The 25,472-nt window shown below is 46.8% G+C and overlaps 1 protein-coding gene across 3 annotated transcripts in view; it reads right to left on the bottom strand.

Annotated features, from left to right (window-relative positions):
- Positions 1-5,095: 5,095 nt before the first annotated feature.
- Positions 5,096-25,472, bottom strand: part of LOC135920470 (high-affinity choline transporter 1-like) — an 81,924-nt gene continuing 61,547 nt past the window's right edge. For all 3 annotated transcript variants that reach the window (XM_065454725.2, XM_065454726.2, XM_065454727.2), the window contains 7 exons: positions 22,639-22,794; positions 21,030-21,178; positions 19,897-20,046; positions 18,980-19,109; positions 16,884-17,101; positions 12,801-13,072; positions 5,096-11,786 (listed from right to left, as the gene is read on the bottom strand). In XM_065454725.2, the coding sequence (XP_065310797.1) occupies positions 11,330-11,786; positions 12,801-13,072; positions 16,884-17,101; positions 18,980-19,109; positions 19,897-20,046; positions 21,030-21,178; positions 22,639-22,794 (1,532 nt within the window). In that variant the 3' untranslated portion in view covers positions 5,096-11,329. The remainder of the gene's footprint in view (positions 11,787-12,800; positions 13,073-16,883; positions 17,102-18,979; positions 19,110-19,896; positions 20,047-21,029; positions 21,179-22,638; positions 22,795-25,472) is intronic.

Below are 25,472 nucleotides of genomic sequence, written 5' to 3'. Positions count from 1 at the left end.
TTGTATCGTCGTCATTGGGTCAATAAAAAAGACGAACGCCACCTTCTGGTCAGACCATTAGCTTGTGGATGATACGCTGATGCGAAGTGGTGCTCAACTCCAGCTAGTTGTAATTAGGTGCAGAGTTCGCGCCTGCGGAACGTGGTCGACCTGTCGGAGATGAGCTTCTTAGGGAGGTGGTGTCTCCATTCGAGGCGGCCACGCTACGATCGACTGGTGTGCCACCGAAAGAAAAACACATCGCAGCACTTTAGGTTTGCCGACAGGCACCGTTATTCATTCACGACACATGCACGGGCAATTTGTTTCGCTTTCTCTTGTCCGCGTGCGAGTCAGATGCCGAGGACCGCACACGCCAAGCGTTCTCGCCCACGCGTGCGGTTATAATGAAGGGCCCTTCGAACTTTGCGCCTAAACTCTTTCCTTATGTCGGTGCACCTCGTTGCACCCACAGCTCTTCGCCTATATTGTATTCCGGTGGCAGACGCTCAAGCATATTGCTTGTCATTCGTGATACACCCGAAGGAGGCCACATCGGATATCGAGCCACCTTTCACAAGGCATAGGAGCTCTTTTGGTGGCCGAGAATGAACAGAAATGTGCGTTCGTGTGTCGCAGGCTGTGAGGTGCGCAAACAGCACAAACGGCGTTCCGGGTGTCAAGGTGGATTCCTGACCCCTATCGGACCCACTGAGGAAGTTTTCTACTCTGTGGGAATAGAGCACATCGGGCCTTTTCTAAGAACGGGCAACCGATATATTGTACTCGCTGTGAACCAATTGTCAAAGTTCATAGAAGTCACTGCCATGCCTTTGCTTGCCGCCAGCTGTGTCAAAAAGTTCCTATGAGACCGCTTCGAACGGAGACACGGCCTCCCTAAGAAGCTCATCTCCGACAGGTCGAGCACGTTGCGCAGCCGCAAACTCCGCACTTATTTAGAACTAGCTGGAGTTGAGCACCACTTCACGTCAGCGTACCACCCCCAAGATAACGGTCTGAAAGAGAAGCCGAACCAGACTATCCAAGATCTACTCGCACAATAATGTAGAAACAACAAGCCAAACGAAGCCGATTGGGCAGAGCACTTTCAAACTGCTGCATACGCAATTAACACGACATTACAGAGCTCCACCGGCACCTCCCCTTACGAGATTGTGTACGGCCAACTTCCATCGCTGGGCGCTGCACTCACCTTGGACGCGCCTGTAAAAGTGTGACGTTCCATTTCACGTCAGGCGCTTTGCCGGAACATCCGAACAGAGGCGCGCAAGAGGATTGTGCATGCCCAACAGGCGCAAAAACGTTACTACGACCGCCGCCGCCGTCTGCCACCGGAATACAATATCGGCGACGAGTTGTGGGTGCAACGATGTGCACCGTCGTATTCAAAGAGATTAGGCGAAAAGTTCGAAGGACCCTCCATTATAACCGCACGCGTGGGCGAGAACGTCTGGCGTGCGCGGTCCTCGGCATACGACTCGTACGCGGACAAGAGAAAGTGAAACAAACTTCCCGTGCATGTGTCGCGAATGAAGAACTGCGTCCGTCGGCAAACTTAAGGTGCTGCGATGTGTTTTTGTTTTTCAGCGGCGCACCAGTCGCAGCGTGGCCGAGTATGAAGAAGACCGAGCAGAGCTCGGGCAGGGCTGCTCGCTCAGGGAGCGTGAGGAAGGAGAAGACGAGGTAGAATAGAACAGCCAGCTCGGTGTACGGGTGTTGTCTCTGTTTCTCCATTACAATATATATATATATATATATATATATATATATATATATATATATATATATATATATATATATATATATATATATGTATACATGTGGTGGTGTTTTTTAGGTGCACCAAGATTTAAAATTGATTGTTGCAGATAGCACAATTCTAATCCTTGATGTAAATTACTCGATGAGGTGGCCATTCCTTCTACGAGAAATCGAAACGCTTAATTGAATATTGAACATAATTCCGCTAATTAACTTTGTATTTAATTACTTTACCGCAAACATTTTAACCTACGAATTGTAGCTAGTTACCTTGTAAGGCGTATCCACTTGGAAAGAAATCTCATGACTGCACCAGCTTCGACATATGAATTTTCAAAGTGTCCGACCAGATGAATTGGTGTTCCAGTTACTGTTGTGATCAATGCATAGAACAGCGTTTTCTTTACAAAAATGTGACTGGAGCGGAGCGCCAATGCATTTCGCCTTACACTTCGAAGAATAATATCTTGAAAGTGATGCAGTCCTGAGAATTCGTTCCTAGTACCTTGCCAACTGACAGGCGCATTCGTAGATTCGTAGAATTCGTAGATTGAAATACGTCCGGTAAAGTAATTAAATAGAACAGGTTAGTTCGCGTAATTATATGAATTCTTCAATTAAGCGTTTTGATTTCTCGTTGAAGAAATAGCCGCTTCTTCGAGGAATTTAGATCAACGGTTAGAAATGCGCTATCTTCTACAGGCATTATTTAAAAATGTGGTGCAGCTAAAGTGTGTGTGTGGGTGGGGGGGGGGGGTTATTTATTTGATTTTTATGCGGGGAGGGACGCCTGTTTGTGCAGAATTACATTATGTATGCTTCCTTTCATCAGCTCATTGATCCAATGATTGATTGAGTTGCTGTTAACAGCAGTCACCATTGGTATGAATGATATCATCAGATGTCATTCGTACCTATTTCGGGTAACGTAGCTTTGTACAGTTATTTCTCATTGATGCAGGCCTCTTGCAAAAGACAATTTTCACCTTTTATACCACATTAAGGTGACGTGAGGCAGAATTTATGTTTAGTGGTTCGAACAGTTCGAGAATAAGAAAAAAAAACGTGTAGAGAGAAAAATTGCGAGAACAGAAGCGACTTTTACTCGCATCACGCCACGAAGTACGAGCAATGAATTCTCCACTTATCGAAAAGTTGACCGCTGGAGACCGCCAGTCAAGTGTTTGGAATTGCGCCTCAAGGACACAATTTGAAACGTATACGGCAGGGCGTATAGCATATGGCGCGGTAGCAGCTTTTCTCCTTGTTACATTTTTTTAAAGGTCTTTTGTCAGTTGGTCTCACAGGATGAGGTCAATTGTTTTCCCCGAGACGCTGCCGAGAAATATGGGGCGACACTTACGTAAGGCCCACGAATTGCTGAGCAGATCAGTTTTCTTCGTTTTGGTATGTTGGTTTTACATAGACCATTACACCTTCTTAAATAATCGCTGGAAAACGTGTTCGTATACTGATGATAAAAGGTGAGTGCTCCTGCGTTCTTTCAAGCACCTCTCGTGTGGGACATGTGGCCTCAGGCGAAGTCTTAAGCTCTTAAGTTTCGCAAGTGTCGACCTCATGTAGTTTCTCTGCCTTTTCTTGTAAGCCTTTTCTTTTTTCTTTCTTTTTCGGGTAAGAACGTCTAAAGTGGTCTCTCTCTCTCGTCTTCACCTTTCGAGCAAACTTTATTTGAACAATAAAATCTCACTTCAAGCCCGTCTACGACATTGAAAAGGCCGCAATTGTGTTGCGCTCTTAAGTCGTCTTTAAAATGCCTGTCGTAACGGTTTGCTGAAACCCCTGGTAGCGAGAGTGTTGCAATGACCCCAACAGATCAGCTCAACTGAACACAACGCAGATATGACGGGTGCCACATGCGCCTACAAAAATCTGTACATAGGGTATCAGCACGATCCCGCATGCAAATCGTGCGGGAACCGGCTATAGACACATCGTACCTAGCGCGCGGTCCGCTCGAGAACCTCGGCGGTACCCACGTCATCGACGTGTTGTTCGTGGTGCCGCACACTAAAGGCATGCTACGCCCACTCAATTCTATTCAGGGCTGTTGGCATTTTCAGGTGGCTCGGAAGGCACAGAACGTCCTACACATCATCTGGTATGTATGTATGTATGTATGTATGTATGTATGTATGTATGTATGTATGTATGTATGTATGTATGTATGTATGTATGTATGTATGTATGTATGTATGTATGTATGTATGTATGTATGTATGTATGTATGTATGTATGTATGTATGTATGTATGTATGTATGTATGTATGTATGTATGTATGTATGTATGTATGTATGTATGTATGTATGTATGTATGTATGTATGTATGTATGTATGTATGTATGTATGTATGTATGTATGTATGTATGTATGTATGTATGTATGTATGTATGTATGTATGTATGTATACTACCGTAAGCACGAATGAAGGTTTGTGAGAGGAGGCTAGACTGCGATCCATGTCTGACCCCAGGTTCAGGAGAATTGTGGAATAGTGAATTTTCGAGAGCTAATCGGAACCACAAACGTTCGAGCACTATCCTATAAGTGCTCCAGCAGGACAAACGTCTTGAAGGATATTCCACTTGCCGACGAGGTCACTGCTCATCTCGCTCGATTCACTTCCGCTCAAACTTGTTTGCGTGCATCTGTGAGCTCATTAATTGAACGGCTGCTTAATATTGAGTTCGACAACCTAAATGCAGCACACGCGCTGTGAGTTAAGTTAGAGTGGGCGCAGAACTCCGAATGAAATTTTACCAAGCTAATTAGGGCCCAGGATCAGACCTCTCAAATCCTGGCAGTCCAGAGGGCTCAGGAGAGGGCCGTCAGGTTTCACCTGATGGTCCCCGAGTGGGCCTAGCCAGGTGACGAGGAGTTTGCTTACGTCTATAGTGGACCAAATAAAGTTGTTACACTCACTCACTCACACGTCTGATTTTTTTTTTTTCGCGAGCACCCAAAGCTCACTTCAGACACGTGCCGCACCTGAAAGGCGCGGCATGCGCATTCAGTAACAGCGAACAAGTGCAACATAGTTCAGGAAAGTTTGTGCTCTAAGGCTGTATTCAGTGTTCTTCATTGCGCTTTTTACTTTTTTTTTTCAGTTGCCCTGCGACGATGCGTAGCCTGCACCTTTCAAGGCGCCAGCTTCTCCTTCAGACTCTTATTAATGAAAGACTGTATACTTGTGGCTCAAATTTCTGCATTGCATTCGACAGGCCCTGCATTCGCAGTGCCTTTGGCGCAGCCTCGCGTACAAGGCGCTTGGTGCGCGCGGCGTGTTGATGACAAAAGGAGGGACACAGACACCGCTGATCGTATCACACACTAATACATCTCTCTTTATTGTTTACCTCGTTGCATCTTCGGTCGGATGCTCACGGCATTTTTCAACAACTTCGCAAGTAAACCCTTTGCACGATGAAACATGACTGTCACATTATCTGAATAACACGTACACGCATACACACGCACACAGATCTAAGACATGATTGTCAAGGTTGATTGATATTGCTGTCTGCGCATTTCGTTAGCAGGCGCGCATTGTGCTCTCCTTGTCCGAGCAAGGCTAAAGACAACAAAATACGATTCCCCCTCCCGCCTCCTCGCCCCTCCTCCCGGGCAATCTCTAGCATTGCCAGCAGCTCCAGGTTAAGCACACTATTATGCTTGTCACGTCAGCAGAAGAGAGAGAGGGAACATATCCTCCTGTGCGGGAGCACGGTAAACATGGACACTTGGGCTCGTCATTACGCGATGTAAGCAACCCGACTGCTGGCACAAAGGTTTTCACAAGCCCCGAGCTCTTTGTTAAAAGATGCCAACGGTGTGCACGAACTAAATAACAAAAACAAAAATGAAAAATAAAATTGAAAAATAAGAAGCTGATATGCGACTGTAATAATTTCGAAGAAAATGATGTGATCCTTGATTTGAGTCAAGCGTGTCCGTCTCCATCCAGTTAAGTGTTCCCGCAACGTCATAGTCAAGCTGTAATCTTTTACATCTTACGCACGAATCTGTTTGCCACAAATTGTTAAATCAGCAGCTTGCACGTATTTATAGACTCCTGGGAAGACAGCACGGTGGAATACAAATTGCACTAATGCCGTAATCTGCGCAAAATAAAATGCAGCCCACGAGCGGGCAACCAATTTGGACATTAGAAAGTCCAGAAAAGGATAAAGGTGATTTCATCTTTTTTGTTCCATTATGTCTCCTGCCACGAGCGAACGTGGCGTTATGGTTGCAGCGATCAGGGGGGAATGAAATGAAAAAAAAAATGGTTTCTTTGGTAACTAGGAAATCTGGCGTACTCGCTGTTTGTCAGACACTTTACTCACGACGACAGAATAATACAAAGCGGGAATAATACGAATAATAGGCGAAACAACCGAAAGAAACAAAGTAAAAAAGAAAGCCTGGGGCTACTCTCAACATAATACCTACCATCAGTAAAACAAGATAACTTTATTTTTTTATGGTCTGATGTAGGTGCATGCACGTGTAAATAACCTCACAATTTTTGATATATTCATGAGCATGCGAGAACTTGCAGGTAAACTGCGCGTCGTCCTGGCATACGGTAAACAAGCGCCGTGCTAGCTCAGCTGCGATGGGAGCATTTGATAATGGGATTAAACTCCGTTACAATTTCAAATGAATTGAATTTGTATACTATAAAACGGAAACCCTTAAGCATCACGAAGGGCAGTGGGCTGCAGGGTGCCTATTGCTCAAACGTTTCGAAAATGGCACCCACGAGGTCTGGTATATGACTCCTACGGCAGCTGGGCTTGGACGTAAACGCGAAGCTGGAGTACATCAAAACAGTAAAACTTCGCGTAAACTTTTAAATGCGGAGTAACTAGCCAAGTAACATCTTAATTCTAACGAGTTGCACTGTCACTACGACAGGCCATGACGTGTTCGCGTCGAGTTGGTCGAATGTGGCGTCGATTGCTTCATTTGGGTGGAATAGAAAAAAAAAAAAAAACAGCCAATGCCCGTTCTTATTGCGTAATGCAGAGAAAATACACAAATTAGCGGCCGGTGAATACTCGAGAATGGGCAAATCTCGGACAGCTTTGGTAACGCGTGCGATAAATTTAACTTTGTCGTTTCGATTTACATTTAAAAGCAATAGAAACAACAAAAACATTGGTGAACTTCAGCGGTAGGCTTCCCACTGTAACTTAAATGCAGCAATACTTTTACGCTACTCCGGCAACACACCGTTCACGTTAGCCGTAGCACGAAATTTCGTTTCTTCTCACTGTGCGGCTGCATTTGGCGAAAGCGCATTCAATAATTTGCTCCCACCGTGTATAGTATGCCGCACCGGATGGGACCACCTTCAAACTGACCCGTTTATTTGTCGGATTCCCAGCGCCACGCTTATTCTGAACTATAACCTGCGTAGCTCCGGCTTCCGAAATTAGCGCTAAGCTTCGCCGATAGACAGGCTAACAACGGTCCGTACTATCTGCAAGCACTCGCGCCGAGAGCCAGACGTAACTTCAACCATCCTGTGCCCCTTCAACTTGATCTTAACGTTACGTACGGGCACATAATTGCACTTAAATATCTCAAAACATGGCTGCACACATCGTCGCAATTTCTTTGGTGCGATGTCATAATACACGATGTGGCTTGATTGTCAACAGCTAGAGGTCTACAACAGGCAACACCTGACGCGGCTTACAATGACACAACGAAATAACAATACCGTTGGAGCAGGGCTTACAGTGATGACGGAAAAATTGTAAAATAACGCCTATAGATACGTCAAGCATTAACATCCACCAACGCCTAGCCTGCTACTGCCTAGATATGTTTTGTCTTGAAACACCGTGGGAACAGTCATTCTTGCCTTCTCACAGTCCAAGCAAGGATTCCGCTAGAAGTGAGTGCATCCTTGAACAAAGTGTATAAGTACGAGGGCTCTGTCAATATGCGAAAATATTGCTCAGCAATCAAGTCTCTAACAGGTTCACAAAGCAGTGACGATAAATAATACATATGTACATATATATAAGTTATTCGCAGCACCTGCAACACATTGGTTTGCGCGTGCAACTAACACATCCAAACAGCTGAACAGAGCACGCTAGAGGGCAATGCGATAAATATAACTTTTTTTTTCGCGTCCGAAGATGTGTGCGAAGTGTGAAACGATATGTTCAAGAAATGGAATAATCATGCACTGCTCAACAAGTCGCATAACGAAAATGCGTGGGCATGCAACAAATGGAGAATTTCGCAGAAATGCCTTGTCACGACGAAACAAACAGCGCGATCGAATGTTTGCCGCGTTGTAAAGAGTGGCACTCTTTGATTCTTGAACAACACAAGGTAGGCAAATGAGCTCATCGCGACCTCAGGTACCACGGTCGAAATCAGCCGCGTACTTGACCCTCCTCCCCCCCATTATTTATTTATTTTTGTCCTGTAATGTTTACTATCCCTCGGACAGAACTTGACACGTGAACCTCGTCGCTTGCAACATAATTCAGCATTTGTTAGCGTTTACATGACCACTGCAGCTCTCTTTTTGTTTGTTTGTTTGTTTGTTTGTCTGTTTGTTTTAATAAGTTCATGCTAGCTGGAACGCATTCGTAAGCGTAGCATGCATGCTGCATGTACCTGAAGTTAACGTCGCCCGAGCTTCCGAATTTGCGGTCAGAATAGGGTGGCTTGTAATATATACACGCTTCATTTTATCTGCGCCAAGCGCTCCCATTTCCAACTGCGCTGTTAATTCAAGCATGAGGTCAGAAAATAGCACATTCACCTACGTTGCGTATATCGTGTATAGCATCCCAAGTTTCACCGTGATCACCAAGACAGGCAGCTTTCGATCTCACCACGCAGCTGCGTGCCGCGATGGCGTTCCTCGAGTTCATCGTAAATGCTTTGCTGCTGTATACAGTATAGCAGGATTGTCGAGACCCTGTGCGGTCAGGCCTTTGCACGTGGCTCACATTGTCACCACGTCCATGGCTATTGATTGTCACTGAAGAAAAAGTGCGTATATATCACTCCAACGAAAGGTACCACGATCACAGTGCACTATAAACTTGATTGTCATCGCGCTTACAACATTGAGTTATCGACCACAACGAGTAAGGGGGATAGCTCCCCGCAATAAACTTTCCCAAAAAATACCGACGGCTCTATGCTCGCGCGCTGCATAACGTGATTGTCACAACATGTCTGTTTGACACAACGAACTCGCGGTGCGTCTCACAGATGTCAATACTCTATAGAAGCCACCCTGTTGCGCGCCGGATGTGTAGGAGCCGGGAGTGCACATCGCTTGCACAGGAGAATGAGAGATGATAAAAGGAAATACGTTTCCCGTTATAACATTTGGTGCAGCATGCTTCTCTCCGGTTAGTGTAGACAGGTGGAACACTGTCGGCGATAGCTATCGCCTTTCAGCGCTTTAGGCTTGTACAGCCGAAAACGCGGAACAAATGTAACCTCTCGTCTTCTAGCGTTGCCGGCAATGGCTGTAATTTTGCCTCTCAACGATTCAAACGTGAAAATTAGCGCGTTCGGTCAACGGGCACCTCCCGAGGTTGGGACACGAGCTGCACTTTTGTGGCTGTCTCCCGATAAGCACAGGAAAGGGGCCCACCTTTTGCTCTGCTAACATCGTGTGTGCGCCTTCATGTCGCACCAATGATCACAGCGTGCCGAGTTAGTGCGTGATACGAGCAGAGTGGAAGAGAGGAGCGCGAAAGGAAGACACTTCACAATAAAACACATGAGGACAAACGCTGCTCCTATGGAATGTGCTTCACCCTTTCACTGCGATGTAGTATGCACCAACAAGAGCAGCACGCTGTGTGTCGGTCATTTGAGCCGAATTTGATTATTTGGAAACCAATAATGGTCACACTTAGCGTGGAAGTGGTCCCTTTGACTCAGACAGAATACATGAGCTCTCGCTGCTGGGTTCATTTCGCTTCTAGTGGGCAGCTGAGGCGCAGCAAAGGTAGTATCATGCTCGAATTCTTGTAACTACGGAATGATAAAATTCGTCCATGGGTCCTCACAAGACAACGCTTTACACTTGTTTCGCATAAAGCGATTAGCTTGGAATTCCACATTTTACCCCGACGAGAATTTATACTTAACACGAATGGGCCCCTTCGCTGAGCTGCACGAGTTCTGGCTATCAAAATAAACACGCAGACTTCAATGCTGGACGCAAGATGGGGCGCTTAACTCCGCGTTCGGACGCCACTGAAGTCTGCGAGGCGTAAAGTATACCATTCAGGCGGCAACCAGGTGGCATTCAACCAGTAGAGGGGGAGAAATTCTATACGATACGAAGTATTCAGTACATCAAATCTTGTCAGCTGGAAACAGCGACTGCAAGGCTGCACGTGACCTAATATTATTGTTGTATTCTTAAAGTTTTAGCAAGAACGGTACAATCGTTCCTATTTGTAATAGCCAGTTATAATCGCTGGTCGCTCAAACACCAGCGTACAGTGGGACACATAAGCAAGCACAGAATGTAGGCTTGTCTTATGCGTATCTATTTGATAAATTTCGCGGCCCCGCAATGGTTTCGGTCATAACACTGTGTATGTTCTAAAGCAGATAGCGCGGCGAATGTTTGGCTCGAGAGAACGTGTTTTCACTGGCCCTGTCACAGGTATTTCAGTACTGTTTTCGCATGATGATCCTTCTCAGCAGTCTATAATGAAACGTATTTCTTAAGAACATTAGGCGAACACTAAACTATTGCTGATTGCGGACTTGTAAAAATACCGCTAGTTCAGTAAGTAGTTTGCCAGAATGTATCTGCATTCGTTATGCCAACATTCATTCGGTAAATGAACCGAACTATTCCAATGCCCGCCATGCCACATACAGCCACCGTAGCTTGGCATCGAAGTCCCTGACAGAGGACTGTCGGGTCGACTTCGCTTGGATCGTTCACGAGCGCAGGGCCGATCAGTGTTTCCAGTCTTTTCGGATACTGCGCTGACCTGAGAAGGACAGCTTGGTGACTTACGGCAGCGGAACGCCCAGGAACATTAAATATAAATCGCGTTTCCATTCCTTTTAAACGCAAGTACCTGCAGTAGTGCACCGCTCCATTCCCTTCCAAAGTGATTGTTTTACGCCACTTCCATTCCCATAGGCAACTCTGCCACGCATTCTCTTGCTGTCTGTAGATGCACAAAAAATGACGGTAATACGATTCGCCATTTTCAGCGAGAGAACGGCTTGCGCGGTAATATTGGGCGTTATGCCCTTCTCCCACTCGTTTGCTACCGGCGTCGAAGCGACTGAGCGCAGCTCCATACCACCGCGTACGCCAAACGGCGAGTGGCGCGGACAGGACAAACACGCACACACACGAGAAACACGGGCGAGACACGGGGGACGTGGTCGGAGAGTAGGGGGCCGGCTCACGCGCGCCAGTGGACATAGGAGAAGGACCGGGCGACAGGGGGGCCGCCCGAAGCGGGGCGAACTATGGGACCCGTGCGTCTCCGGGGCTCGTCCGAACCCCTGCCAAGCCTAGAGCTTGGTAGTGTCTTCAGATGAGAGCGCGTTACCCCTGTCGCCGAGCGGCGGCGGCTGCGCTGCAGTGGTGGAGAGTGGCCCGCCGCCAAAAGGAGACAGCGGGTCGGCTCCAACAGCAGCGGATGGCTTGACCTGGAACCCCTCGACGTCTTCCTCGGGGTGCAGGTTTAGCGCCGGGTTGACACGGCCGTTCATTTCGGTCTGGTAGCTCTTGACGAGGCCGCCCGCGTTGAGCACCGTCATCTCGCCCTCGTGGGGCTCCTGTACCTTCATGATGTCCTCCGGAATGTTGACGACACAGTGGAATACGTCGAACCGCGCCGGCAGGGTGCCGCTCTCGAAGAGCCAGCGTGTTAGCGCCGAGATGGAGAGGATGCTCGCCAGGCTGGTCAGCATGGCAAGCGTACGGAACGGGAAAAGCTGGCCGTCATTTTCGTCGTAGAATGGGTACCTGGGCAGGAATACGGGCACATCGTGTTGTACGGGTAGTCTACATACGCAGAAAGTTTGCTCGCAGGCATATATGCAGGATGCTTTCAGACTTTAAAACATTTACAAGAAGCTATAGTAGATACAAAAACAGTATTAATGCAGCTGCATTATTTGACCAGCGAACAAAATAATTATCAGGGCCCGTATTCACAAAACGTTCTTACGCTGAACGCGTTCGTGCCAGCCAATAGTGGTGTAGACATATTATTAGCGAAGGCGATCAGCCAATGAAAAACAGCACTTGCGAACAAAAATATTTGTGAATTCTGCCCCAGGTGTTACGTTCACAAAGACGAGTCGTTAATAATGGTTTCTTTGGTTTTCGATTATACAGTTCGAGTTTTTTGTTCCTATGACAGTTGAAGACTAGCGCATCACAAGGAAATGCCATCTCGTGCCGCAGAATTATCAGGCATCAAAATTTGTGGTCGATATGTTTCACTTCACAAAAGGACGCGCCACTTAGCTTGAACTTCACATAAGCAGGATGAAGAGGGGGAGACTGGTGCCATGTCGGGACGCTGCCCAATTAGTTATTGATTGCTTACCGCCATTCTGACTAAAATAAAACAGCCGCTAACCTGTGCGTTACTCAGTACGAGGAGCACTTTTCAGGCGCTTCGCACTCTCTCCCTTGTGAAGAAGCTAACGGGTCAACTTGCATATCATGAAGCAGCCGTTGCTAAAAGAATCATACACGGTACGCCTATAAGTATTGAATACCACTATAACACGAAACGTCCCTTATTGATGGAAACTGACATATTTGCGCTAATTTATTATACTATATATTAGTAAATAAAAACCTGCAAGCTCTCCCCTCTTGGCCAACTAATACAGGTGCCCTTACAGATTCGTGAAGCTGCTGAAGTAGCTTCACGAATCAAATGCCTGACGTCAACTTCTCCGTGGTTGCTGCACCCCGTCGCACTCATAACGCTGCAAGTAGTTCCATGTTCTCGTTTGCGCATACCTGATGACCGCTGGGAGACCGATGATGTCTTCGCCTCCTAATCCACGAAGGAGTAGGCCAATGATGTAAGCGCCGAGGGAGCCGTACGTGTTGCAGTGGTGCTTTATGTAGACAACGCAGACGAGCTGCGGAAAGAGGATGACGAAGACGAGGTCCGAGGACAGGTACCAGAGACCGTAGATAGACTTGACGGTCAGTGCCATGGCGGTAGCCATAGCGCCCACAAATAGGATGGCCACGCGCATCACCCAGATCACCTCCCGCTCGGAGGCCTGCAAATAGGCGACATCCCGACGTTGTTTCCCTGCGTGCTCAGGGTGCACGAGAAGGGCCGCGACTGCGACAGAGCACTACTGAACAGTTCTTTGTCACATTGGAGACACAGGTGACAAAAAAAAGAAAGAAAACAGCGCGAACAGCAGACGACGGAAGAACAGGAACGGACAGGATGAGCGCTGCCTCTTGCTGAGTATTTGCTGTTCGTGGTGTTTTTTTCTTCTTTTTTTTTTACCGTGTACAACATACAATATACCAACTTGTGTAATTTTCAGTTCTACTGAGCACTGGACAGACACGCAGCTCGGCAGCAGACTAATGATTGTTGCACCTAATTTTCGCCAGTTACAGCTACAACTTTGCGGAATTAGCTCCCATAGAGAAACACACTGCATATGTCAGCTAAACAACTTGACCTAACATGGAAAATGCGCTTTTTCTAAGAAAGAAAAAAAGAATGCGGGGAGGGGACAAAATTTCGTTTCGTTTTCACGTCAAGATATGTACTTGTAAGGTGGGCAGGAGAGGGTGCGCTTAGGTAGTCACTTTCGTTGGCAAAACCTGAATATCAGGGGTTTGCAAATATTGAAATTTTCGAATACGAATCGAATACGAATAAGACAAAAAACTGTCTTCGAATATCGAATCGAATATCGGATATGTATGTAGTATTAAAAAGATGCAAAACGTGCTAACAATAGCTTTAATACCCTTTTAAAAAATAATATTACATTTTAAAAGGCTGCTGCAGGTTAAACAGACACTCATTACCAATAATGCGCTCAGGTAATGACAGGTAATGCCCTCAGTCAAGTTATGCACTTGTTAATGAGTATCATGAAGGAAAATTAACTGCTCAACATGTTCGGAAAGTAAACGCTCTGTATGCACTGTGACAATATTTCCAATGGTAGAAAATACTTTCACTTGGAACTGAGGTGCAGGGATGGCGAAGTACTTCTAGGCGAGTGTACTTAAAAGCGGATACGTGAAGTGGCCAATGGACCGCCACTACTTGCACGGATCCTTGCCCCTTTCGAGAAGAAGCTTTCCTGTATAGTCTGTAACTTTTCTCTCTAAGGCAGATGCCAAATGTGCATTCTCCTTGTTCATCACTAGACTGCCAAAAGTTTTTATACAGTGTGTAGCACCAGTGGACACGAATTTGACGCTGGCACAGCAGTGTCCTCACTGGGTTCTGCGCCAGCTGCGTGGAGCTCCCTTGTGACAATGTCTTTCAGCTTGATCATCTGACCAGACGCCTGATGAATTGTGTCCTTAAAAGCGCGGATCAAGAAACATGGCCAGGCTGGCCACTTCGTCAAATTCGCACTAAGCAAAACGAGTCTTGATACATTTTCCGAGATTTTGAGCAAACGCTGAGTTGCCTTTGCAATCATGGAGGCAATCCAGCATTCCAAAAATAATTGGAATTTCACATGACAATGAGGGGTACTTTCCAGCACTTAAGATCACAGTTGCGTCAAATAAGGCCTTCAATGCCTCGAAAAACTCCACTGCATCTCTTCACTCTGCAGAGTTAAAGGTGTCTACGCTCGTGTCCGCAGTGGTGAGCTCAAGTCTGATGAACTCTTAGAGTTTAAGGAGCCTTGGGAGCATGAGGTGCTGACTGTTCCATCTTGTGTCAACATCCTGCCCAACATGGAGCACGTCTTTGTTCAGCTACGTCTGCACATCGTTCAGTACTTTCTGTGCACTAGGGCTATGCTTGTAGTGCCCTACAATCGCTTTCGCCTTCTTGCAGAGTCTGTTGATTGCCGGAGTACACGACATTTCATTGCTGATCACCAGGTGCAGTGTGTGCGCAAAGCAGGCTCGCTGGAGCCAAGGCAGTCTCCTGGCAGCCGCTCGGATATTGCGGCCGCTGTACGTCACGATGTACTTCACGCAGTCGACTGGTATCTCCCAGTCGGTGCATAGCTGCTCCAATGATGCAGCTTTGTTCACAGCCACGTGACTCTCCGGCATATGTCGCGTGTTCAAAGTGAACTTTTTCATGTCGAACTTCACCGCAGGAAAATGACGCGTCAGGCTTACAAAACCCTCGATGGCCCGCGACGTCCAGATATCGCTCGTAAAAGCGAGAGTGCTTGTTCCTTGTTCAAGTGTTTTTCGCAGCTCGTGTCGTACCTTTGCTCTTGTGTCGTTGTACAGGCGTGGGAAGGGCACACGCGACAATTTTGTTCGAGATGGCCGACTGTAGCACGACTGTACAGCTGCTTCGACCGGCGCTTTGAACTGATGTGGCAGAAATAGTGAAGAAATTTATGGCTGCCACATCCTGGTGAAGTGCGTTTTCTTTCTTCTGAGACAATGACGGCTGTCTCTGCTGAAGTATACCATCTAGTGTCGGTTGATTCTCCAACGGAGCGTTTGAGGTGGCATTTTTTTGAAACAGCACAAAGGGTGCTGTTTCATGCGATATTGAAGAGTAGTGGTTGTTCCCGTTGGCATTTGAAGAACATGTTCGCACGACTTGCACCGAGCTGTCGACGGCGAGAGTTTTGTGTAGTGCCGCCAAAGGAGACTTCTTCCGGCTTTCCTTTCTTGCTTGCTCGGTGGCTCGTCATCCGCAGTTGATGCCGTTCTTGGAGAGCACGCTTGATCGAGGGCTTTATCAGCACTGATACAGTTGCAAAGGGCTCAGTGGCGAAGTTAGCGTGTTTTGCGTTTGTTTCTCGGAGCAGCAGCGCAGCAGGTAGCAAAGAGCCAGCGATTACATGAGAAAAGCGGGAACGCATGCGGTAGTCGTCGATGACGATGCAACCCTCTCCTCGGACGTATATTTTTTTTCTTTTTAATTTCCAAACATCTGAAAATTGTCCAGGTAAAACATTTGGGATACAGATTTTAGTTACAGAGCCCTAAAGGACATCATATATGGTTATGAAAGAGCCATAGAATAGAGCTTGGTAAAAATAAACTGAAACTGATCGTGTCTCACGGGCGTCATGCAGATAGACTGAAACAGAGCATGCAAATAATGAGCTGGTCATGCGAAGTTCCCGGTCAATAATCGTGTTCTTAGGAGAATGCGAAGCATGCATATAATTAGTTACTTGCTTAATTATTCCGTCTGTCAGAATATTCGCCGTTTCTACCGTTATTTGGCCGTCTTCGAATGTTCGGTAATTTCCGAATATGGATTTCTCGAATCGCATACGCTTCGAATAAGAAAAATATTCGATTATTTCGAATATTCAGGTTTTTCATATATTCATATATGTATGTGTATCTAGCTGTGTGCTATATGTCAACTTTGATAAATGCACGCTCATTTAGAAATAGACTGCAGTCCTACGTGCAAAAAAAAAATAATAATAATAACTTCACAGCAAGGTTATTTGTTTCTTTATAAGGTGGCGGGATGGGGGTGGAAAATAAGAAGGGAGGGGGAGTTAAAGAGAACGAACAACACCCTGCTCAACCTGAAGGTAGCGCCGAAAGGAAAATTAGGCCGCCACGAGTCCGCAGACCTCAGTAACGTGGGAAGATGCGAGCCACACAGACACACTGCTTTATATTGCCGAACTTTCTTTTTCCGGTCCGCGCTTCCTTTGGTCTCCCTTTCTCAATGTGAATAGATTAATCATCGGAGCTTCATCGAGATGCCAAATTCTACATCTCATTTTTCCGTATTTCACTGGCGCCTTGACGTCGCTGAATAGTGCCTACGGCTGCAATATTCTCTTTTTCATGCACAAATAAAGAACGCACCTTCACATTTAACACGCAGCGACAGCGCCGCTGTACACTATATGTAAAACAAAAAGTCAATAGACTCGCATTTTGCCTGAAGATGAGCTTGTAGACGTTTCTGGCGAACATGGAGGCCGCGCTGAGGATGGAAGAGTCCGATGAGGACATGACCGCAGCCGACACGGCGCCCAGCCCGACGAACGAGACGAAGCCGGGAGTCAGAAACTGCAGCACCATGGGCAGCACCAGCGACGTGTGATCCTTGTCGAGGGGCAGCGGACCCGTGAATGCCGTCTCGTTCCACCCTGCGCACACAGTCAGTCACTCGCTCGCCAGCCTATTCGCGCACTCCGGTAGTCGCCGCACTCTCCGGTACAGAACTCAAGAATCGCCAAGTCACTCTCGTGCACGGTCTATAGTCAAGGCTCTAGTGTTCTCTTGCATGTCGTTCCTGCCACTCGTGTTCGCTAATTTATTCACGCTCAATGCGCGCACCCACCGCGGTGGCTCTGTATGGCACTCTGCTGCTGAGCTCGAGGTCGCGGGTTCAATTCCCGACCACGGCGGCCGTATTCTGATTGAGACGGGAGGTAAAAGGAAAAAAAAACACGCTCGTGCACTTGCATTCAGGTGCATGTTAAAGAACACCACGTGTACTCGAAATTAATCCGGAGTCCATAAGGCGTCCCTCATAGCCTCAGAGTTGATTTGTGACCTTAAGCCCCAAAATTTGACTTGGCGTCAAACTCCCGGTGACGCACGTACTTAACGTGTTTTGTCGTTTTAATATTCCGCGTTCTCCTCACTAATGCGAGCGCTCACTCACTCGGGCGGTTCGCCTCATTCCCAGCCAACAATGCTCACGTTGTACATTTCTTCACTTTTCAACAAAATCGAGTGTTCTTTAATCGATCCGCTCAAGCGTGGACGATCACTCTGCCACGTTCTTGCGGTTTCTGATCTAATGCATATTTATCACGCTTAAGCGGGTGTGATGTGTGTACATGAATAATCCAACCACGCTACGTTAGAAAAATGAAGCTGTAAAGGGCACAGTAGATTATGTTCTGTTGCGCTCGCTTATCCTATGGCCTCTTTCACTTAGGAAATAGACCTTTCTGCAAGTTTTTAAAAAGTCTGAGGACATATACCTCGAGGAGCGTGTTTTTTTTCTTAAAAGTTTTCTTCTCTAACAGAAATTTGTATTTTAGTAGAAAGTAGACAGTTTTTCTTCAACGACTCTAACAAAAGCAGCAGAGAGGGCTCACTCGGCTTGTGAACACCTGTGATATTCTGCCGGTGACGTTACATAGATCCATCCGTGTTGCGACGTTGTGCCGACAATCGAGCGCAAGCTGTGTACCATAGAGCAAGCATGCGCATGTATCGTGAATATAGAGCTAATGCCGAGCACAAGCTAGCTTATTGGTGCGTTACTGTCCAACGGGCAGAACGGAGGCATTGTTCACGCATGCATACTACCTAAGCGCCGCGAAGCTGCGTCGATCAGACACAAAAGCTGTTATTTTTCGTATCCATGAAGGCTCCATGCTTCCCGCACACTTGTTGTGCTGCTTCGCCGGCACCTTTCAGAACTCACCTAACGAAACTCGCATAAACTAACTTAACACTCACTCACTCACTCACTCACTCACTCACTCACTCACTCACTCACTCACTCACTCACTCACTCACTCACTCACTCACTCACTCACTCACTCACTCACTCACTCACTCACTCACTCACTCACTCCACTCGCTCACTCACTCACTCACTCACTCACTCACTCACTCACTCACTCACTCACTCACTCACTCACTCACTCACTCACTCACTCACTCACTCACTCACTCACTCACTCACTCACTCACTCCATGCCGTACTGTTCTGTTCAAACTACTACTTCAACCCTCCCCCCTATACTCTGAGGCCTCAGGATTTAGACGCTTGGCGCCTTCCCACTGGTACCTCCGAGAGACGGCGCCTCATATTCCAATCATTACCTCTCGATTTCTACAAGAATAAAAAATGGTCGATAATATCTGGACTGACCTCCTTCTTTATCCCGCCACCCGCCCTCACGAATTCATTTCCTGGGGCAGAAACTTTTTCTGGTTACTTCAACAAATGTTTATAAAGTAGAACTTTCATATAATGTAACAAATGCAAACTTGGTACTCACTTGTAGCTTTGGCGACAGCACCCATAATCATGGCAGGAATAGCCATGATGATACACCCGAAAGCAGCTACATAGGAAAGAAGCTGCGCCTTGAAGGCAGTTTTGCAGGAAAGGACCCGCTGAAAGTAGACCTGCGAGCAAAGAAACTTATGGTGAATAGTGCTGTTCCGTCTACGTAATGTTTCCTTGGCGCTCTCTATAAAAGAGATTATATATATATATATATATATATATATATATATATATATATATATATATATATATATATATATACATAATGTGTGTGTTCGTGTGTGTGTGTGTGTGTGTGTGTGTGTGTGTGTGTGTGTGTGTGTGTGTGTGTGTGTGTGTGTGCGCGCGTGTGTGTGTGTGTGTGTTTTCGTAGTGTGGCGCAAACTACAGCTGCCGTCGCACTTCCCTCTTCCCACGAGCTTATTCTGATTGGCTCTTTTGCGCAACTCCCGACTGGACACACAGTCACCACGTCATCTGGAACGATACAGGCAACTTTATATTGCGCGGTATAGCGAAGCTTCATTTCACTCCGCCCTACCCCGTCACTGGGGGGTTGCAACGCGAGCCGCGCTTCGCGGTGCCGCGTGCGTAGTCAGGTAAACTGAACGAATAATCTGCAGCGCCAGTTAGTTCTGTTTGCATGGCCTTTTCGAAATGCAGCAACTCGTAGCATAGACTTTTATGACTGTCCCCTTCAACTTTCAATTATAAATATGGACCGTGAAGTTTGCAAGTAAGAGTTAGCAAATTTAATTAGTTTAATTAGTGATTGGATTGCTTTGTTTTTCTTGTTAAAGTGTTCGGAGTAAAAGGACGTACACACACGTGTATATATATACATATATATACATGCATGTGGTGAGTACAGCCGGAACCGGAAGGAAGAACGAATGACAACGTCACCTGCCACGGGATGCCACCGAGGATGAGGAGCAACCCAAAATCGATGTATTGTCCCACGTACTTGGGTTCCAATGACCCAACCCAGTCGTTCGTCGGGTACGTTAGCGTACCCACTGACTCGTTCATCATGCAGAATGGGATGCACAGCCACTGCGAAAGGAAAGCAAGTATGCCGTTGATGACCATCGCCGCGAATTGCGGCATTTATATACATATACAGGGTGTCTCACGCAAATTTAGCCAAACTTTAAATATATGTCAATGCCACGTAGCTGGACTGAACCAAAGTAATGTAGTTTGCCGCCGCTTGGAGATACTCAGATTATTTATTTTCACTCCGCGTAATTAGATAATTAGTCTTAATTAATTGATCAACTTCTGAAATATTACAATTAGATGAAAAGTGTCAATGAGAAAATTGTAGAGCGACACGAAAAACACCCGATACAGCTTCCTGTTGCTCAATACATGCTACATAAAAGTGTTTTTCAGAGCGTGAAAGAAGCATTGGGGTGTGTACTCGGTAGCGAACTAGGCCCGGCAGACGTTTTTCGACTGGTCGCGCCGGTAACGCTGCACGATGCCGCGGGTATATAGTCTGCCTTCATTGCGATAGAGGCGTGACCGGAATGCCGCTGGCGTCTTTGCCCGACTGGTCGCGATGCCATTCGCTTCGTCTATATGAACTCGACGCGACGCCGCTGCGTTTACATGCATCTCACCGAGCGGGTCGACCCGCCTTTGCAAGCGGGTTGACCTTCTATAGCGTTTACATGTACCCGACGACCGGCTCTCGGCCCGAGAAGCCCACTCGGCCCGACTTTCCCAGGTTCATGCAAACGTAGCTTTTGGCTCGCTCGGAACCATGTCAAGTCGTGCTCTTCACTTTTTCTTTTTTATTGCCCCCTGCACGAGCTGGTGCGACGCGATGGCAGAGGCGCCCGCGCAGCATTCGCGACTGCTCCTCTTGTCCTTGCGTTTGCTTGACGCATCGTATCAAACACGCCAACGCCCGTCTTTTCCTCTACTACTAATATCCCTGTTACAATTAAAATCTCGCAAGAGAGAGAGAGAGAGAGAGTAATCGCAAGCGGAACAACCACATGTAAAGGGGATCACAAGCACCGACTCACCAGTCCGATGAATATGCAGAATAGCTGGATGACATCCGTGTAGGCCACCGAGTAAAGTCCTCCGAAGAACGTGTAGAAGAGCGCTATGCACGCCGACGCTATGATCGACGTATTAGTATCCATGTCAATGATCACGCCCACGGTGGCACCTGCGGTGATCAGACGATAGGAGACCATTACAAGCACAAACACTGCACAAGAGCGTGCGCGGTGCGTCCCTCAAAGGTGGAAGGATAAATCCCGAAGATAGAGGGAAGAGGAAAATAAGCGCGAACGGCGATTTCTCAATATAGCGATCGCTTCTATAGCACTGTAGGTACTTGTCTTTGTTTCTTGTTTCTCTATTTTTTATTTTTTGTAAGTAATTAAAGGTTTGCATTATTCAGTTCACACCTCTTCGGGGATCTTGTGAAGTCAAGTTGGACGATATTCACGCTTGGAAACATGCATTTTGCGCATTGTTAACTTCTTTATTACGGTTGCGTACTTCATGCTTGGTTACGTAACATGTCGTATATTACGTATGCTGTCACTCATGTGCGAGCCAGAGGTTGCTAGAGAAACCATGTGGCGAGGCCTAAATTTGCTTGGATCCAGGGAGTGAATGAATGTGAATTAGCGAACGATGCGCGCATGAATAATGCGTATAAACAGGCCAGAAATTGCTTGAGATTTCGTGCAGTTGTCGCGCCTGCGAAATACTTAACAAAAGTAGCAGGTGTCCCATACGAAAGACCGAAGGCTTGAAAGAAGGTAACCTTCGACAGAGACAGCACGTGGGGGACGCGGGCGACGCCTAGCACGACCTTTTTTTCCAAAGCATGGCTTTCAGTTTGCTCATTCCTCGCACGCATGACGTCACGGCTCAAAGCGCATAGGCGTAGAGTTATCTATAGGGAGTGTCGGCTTGCCGCCATCCACGTTTGATCAGGAGGAGTAGGTTTGTCGATACGAGCAACCACTCGTAAAACGCAGAGGTCTTAAAGTTGTTAACTTATCTATGCGGTGTGGTATCTAGCACCACTGTAATCATGCGTATATCCCATAGTTCCAGTGCCCCAGTGCACTAAATGGCTCTGCAAGCACGACACGCAGCTGCACACCGTGCATTTTAAGGGGAAACTATCTTTGCCTCTTCGTCCTATACTCAGCGGGTGCTGGCTGATGTTGTTCCGAGTAGACGCAAACCCATCACCCACTACTACAGGGAGCAGTTAAAGAGGAATATCGGTGGCCTACAGTGCCCGACTGAAATGGATAATCGTTGATTTAACTATTTTGAATGTATTTTTGCTAATAAACAATTGTGGCTGTGATAGACATTGCTTTTAATTTGTGTTATTTGCAGAAATCTTTGCGTCCTCAGTGTTCATTTGCGTGTAACATTTGTTTTATTATTTGCATACACATCGAAGAAAGTTTCGCTTAATACTGATTGCCACGTATGCAGGGGAACAGCCGGACTTTTTGCACCTTGTTTGTACCAACATGTACCGTTTGTAGTCGAGGTAAACCTGGACGACAACTCTGGGACTTGTAAATAAGACACACCTTCACCTTGGGCAAGTGGAATTAAATACGGGTGAAAGCTGACGCGTATATAACTCACCAAGCGCTGCCAGAATTGCTGCGGACCAGAACACTTCTCCGCACAGCGCTGGGATGAACAGCAAGCCACCCATCCGGCCTCCGAACAGCTCTTGAAACGGGTCTAACATGGTCACGTAACCTTCGGCTCGCATTTTGTTGGCGAAGAAGTAGCCGCCTGAAGCATGAAAAAGTGAGAGAAAAATATAGCGAAGGCCCGCAGCTCCAGAGAAGGAGACATTCGTTTGGCGCAATAAGCATCGCAGGTCTGTCATTTCTTTCTTTTTTGTTTTTGTTCAGTGTGCACAAATAGCTAGCTATGCTGAGTCTTTCCTACTCTTTCTCGAGAGAGCTTTTTCCAGAGAAAGCTTTTTTACGGCGGTGTATCAGTTTATCATTTCCAGAAGCAAGATGATTTCAGTTTTGGGTTGCCGCATGTGACAGTTTTTGCTATTACAGGAGGAGTAAAATTTGTTTCAGTAAAATTGGTTCAGCGGTTGCGTAAATGTGATCGTTTCTGACCACTACTAAAGCCTCCATTTAACGCCACTTGCTGAACATCACGGTTACAGATAGGCTGCTTTAACAGCCCCAGATGGAAACTCAGTGAGGCGGCGAAATTGCGGGCAGGGAGCAAGTCGAGAAAGACTCGTATTTATTTTCATTTAAGCAATAACAGAAGGAGCTGTCAGGTCTGTATGGCCGCCTAGGCAGGTTCACAAATTCTAGCCTGGCCGGCATAGAGTCTCTTATATTTAGCTATAGAGGGAAAACTGGCACTGTCGAGCTGTTGTGTGTATGCTAATGCCGGGATGTGGTGGTTTCGGATTGGCATCCTTCTCAGAGATCCACAGCACTATGTGGACGCATATGGCCAACAGCGTTCCGTCTGTCACGTTAGTCCATTCCTTACTGAAACAGCGTGTAAAATGCTGAGTTCTTCAAATTATTATGTAAAAACATTTTCTTAATTATACCATGAAAAAATAGCGTTGTGTTGTGCAATTATATCAAACGCGAGAAGTACCGGCGGCTGATAATGTCGGAGGAAATACTACAATGTCAGCGCTCACTGCTCCTCGGTATCAATCGTGTGTTTCCATTTTCTTAGCTTTCTTAATTGTTATACTCAATTTGGGTAAACAATAGCCAAGTATGTATTACGGCTAAACGACGACTTGTCGAGATTATTTCTTTCTAAATAAAGCATATTATGTGCGGAACTGACTATGTGCGGACTGATTACGGAACTTATTATGTGCGGAACTGAACCTACGTTCGGGACGAGCCTTGCACACCCGTATCCCGGCATTCCCTCAGAATGCACAGTGTCCTTAAGAAACTCGCATAGACGGTGGAGCCAGATTTCCCTCTATAGGTGACATTTGAAGAAACTCAATGTTGGCTGACGTTCGAAGAATGCATTTGCGCTGTGTAAGCAGTGTGATCTCCGTATTCACAAATGGGTCTGGGCTCCAAACTCTTTCTCTACTCCACCGTGTGTTGAATTAACGTCGCCGCCCGTGGACTGACATAGGCACTGCTCCTTGATAACTGTCTTCGGCGATAGCTGCGATGGGGACTAGCTTGCGAAACAGGTCTCCATTATAGGGTCGTCGAGCAGCAGACGCCGAGGGTGTCTGGTAGCAAAATTTTAATTCAGAATGGTTGGGAAGCAGCGCTGCAAAGATTTACGAGACACACAACAGAGACACAAACACGAACGAGAGCGCTTTCTCGTTCATATGTTCGGTTTCATGTCCCAGCAGCGCTGTGCTCCTATCAAGATATTCCCACTAGCACCAAGGGAAGCATTAATCAGTTTAACTCTGCAATCACCGAGGAGCAATGTCGACGCGTAACAACCAAACTGAGCGCAGAGGCGGACGTGCAAGCCCGCCGCATTCTGGCTGAGGTCCGGCGACGCGCACAAGCGCACACCGCCCGATCTCGGAGCCTGTCGGTGGAGGAACGTTTAGGAATGCGGAGTTCAGTAGCGTATTTGGCTGAAGCAGATGTAAAATGGCCCTCACCTTTCACAATTTTTGTGTAGGGTTGCTAATATCGATAATCGATTGAATGTATCACGCAATGTGGTTAATCTTCATCGATGTCCACCTTTCATTTCATCGGCTTAATCGATTAGACCTGTTTGATTAATCGTTTTCGAGAGTTTGACAGGACTGGCGCGAAAATTTTGAAATCGTGCTGAAATGGTGGCGCACGAGCAGTGACCGTGCGGTTGTGGTAGAGCGACTGTCGACTGTTTTTCCGAGTGATATGCCGAACCTATAGCGCTTCCCCTCTCTTCCCCCACACCGCACGCGCCATCGCGCCGCCCGAAGCCGGAGGAGCCTTGAAATGCCCTCGCAATTCAAGGCATAAAATATTGACAACTCAGTCGTTGATCGTCGTGCTACTTTCAGTCCACTAAAGACACAGCATGCGCGCCGGTTTGGAGCATGTCGTTGACATAGCGATGGAGTTCATGTCGATTCCTGGAAATCTATATAGCGTCCGAGCGTCCATTCTCGCATGCTGGTTGTGTGGCCATCCAGGATATTGACGCGAAGTAAGCTGCCCACTACGAGTTTCAATCGCCAGAAGTCAGCTGCCCACTACAGGCACCGATCGCCAGAGAGAAGATGACGAAGGGCGCAGTTGTGCGCCGGGTTTTTTGGGTGTCGGCCATCATTAAAAGAACGCTGCTCTGTTTCGACGAGCCCGTCTGTTATCTTCGTGACAATATTGAACCACATGTTATTTTCTACAGAGCTGGGGTATGCCAATTGGCTGGAATGTTCAGGGGAAACCGACACCTTCTTTGAATGGCTGCACAACCAGCATTCGAGAATG

The sequence above is a fragment of the Dermacentor albipictus genome, chromosome 1, assembly GCF_038994185.2.
Source record: "Dermacentor albipictus isolate Rhodes 1998 colony chromosome 1, USDA_Dalb.pri_finalv2, whole genome shotgun sequence".
NCBI classification, from domain to species: domain Eukaryota; kingdom Metazoa; phylum Arthropoda; class Arachnida; order Ixodida; family Ixodidae; genus Dermacentor; species Dermacentor albipictus.
This window is presented reverse-complemented; position numbering and strand designations above follow the sequence as displayed.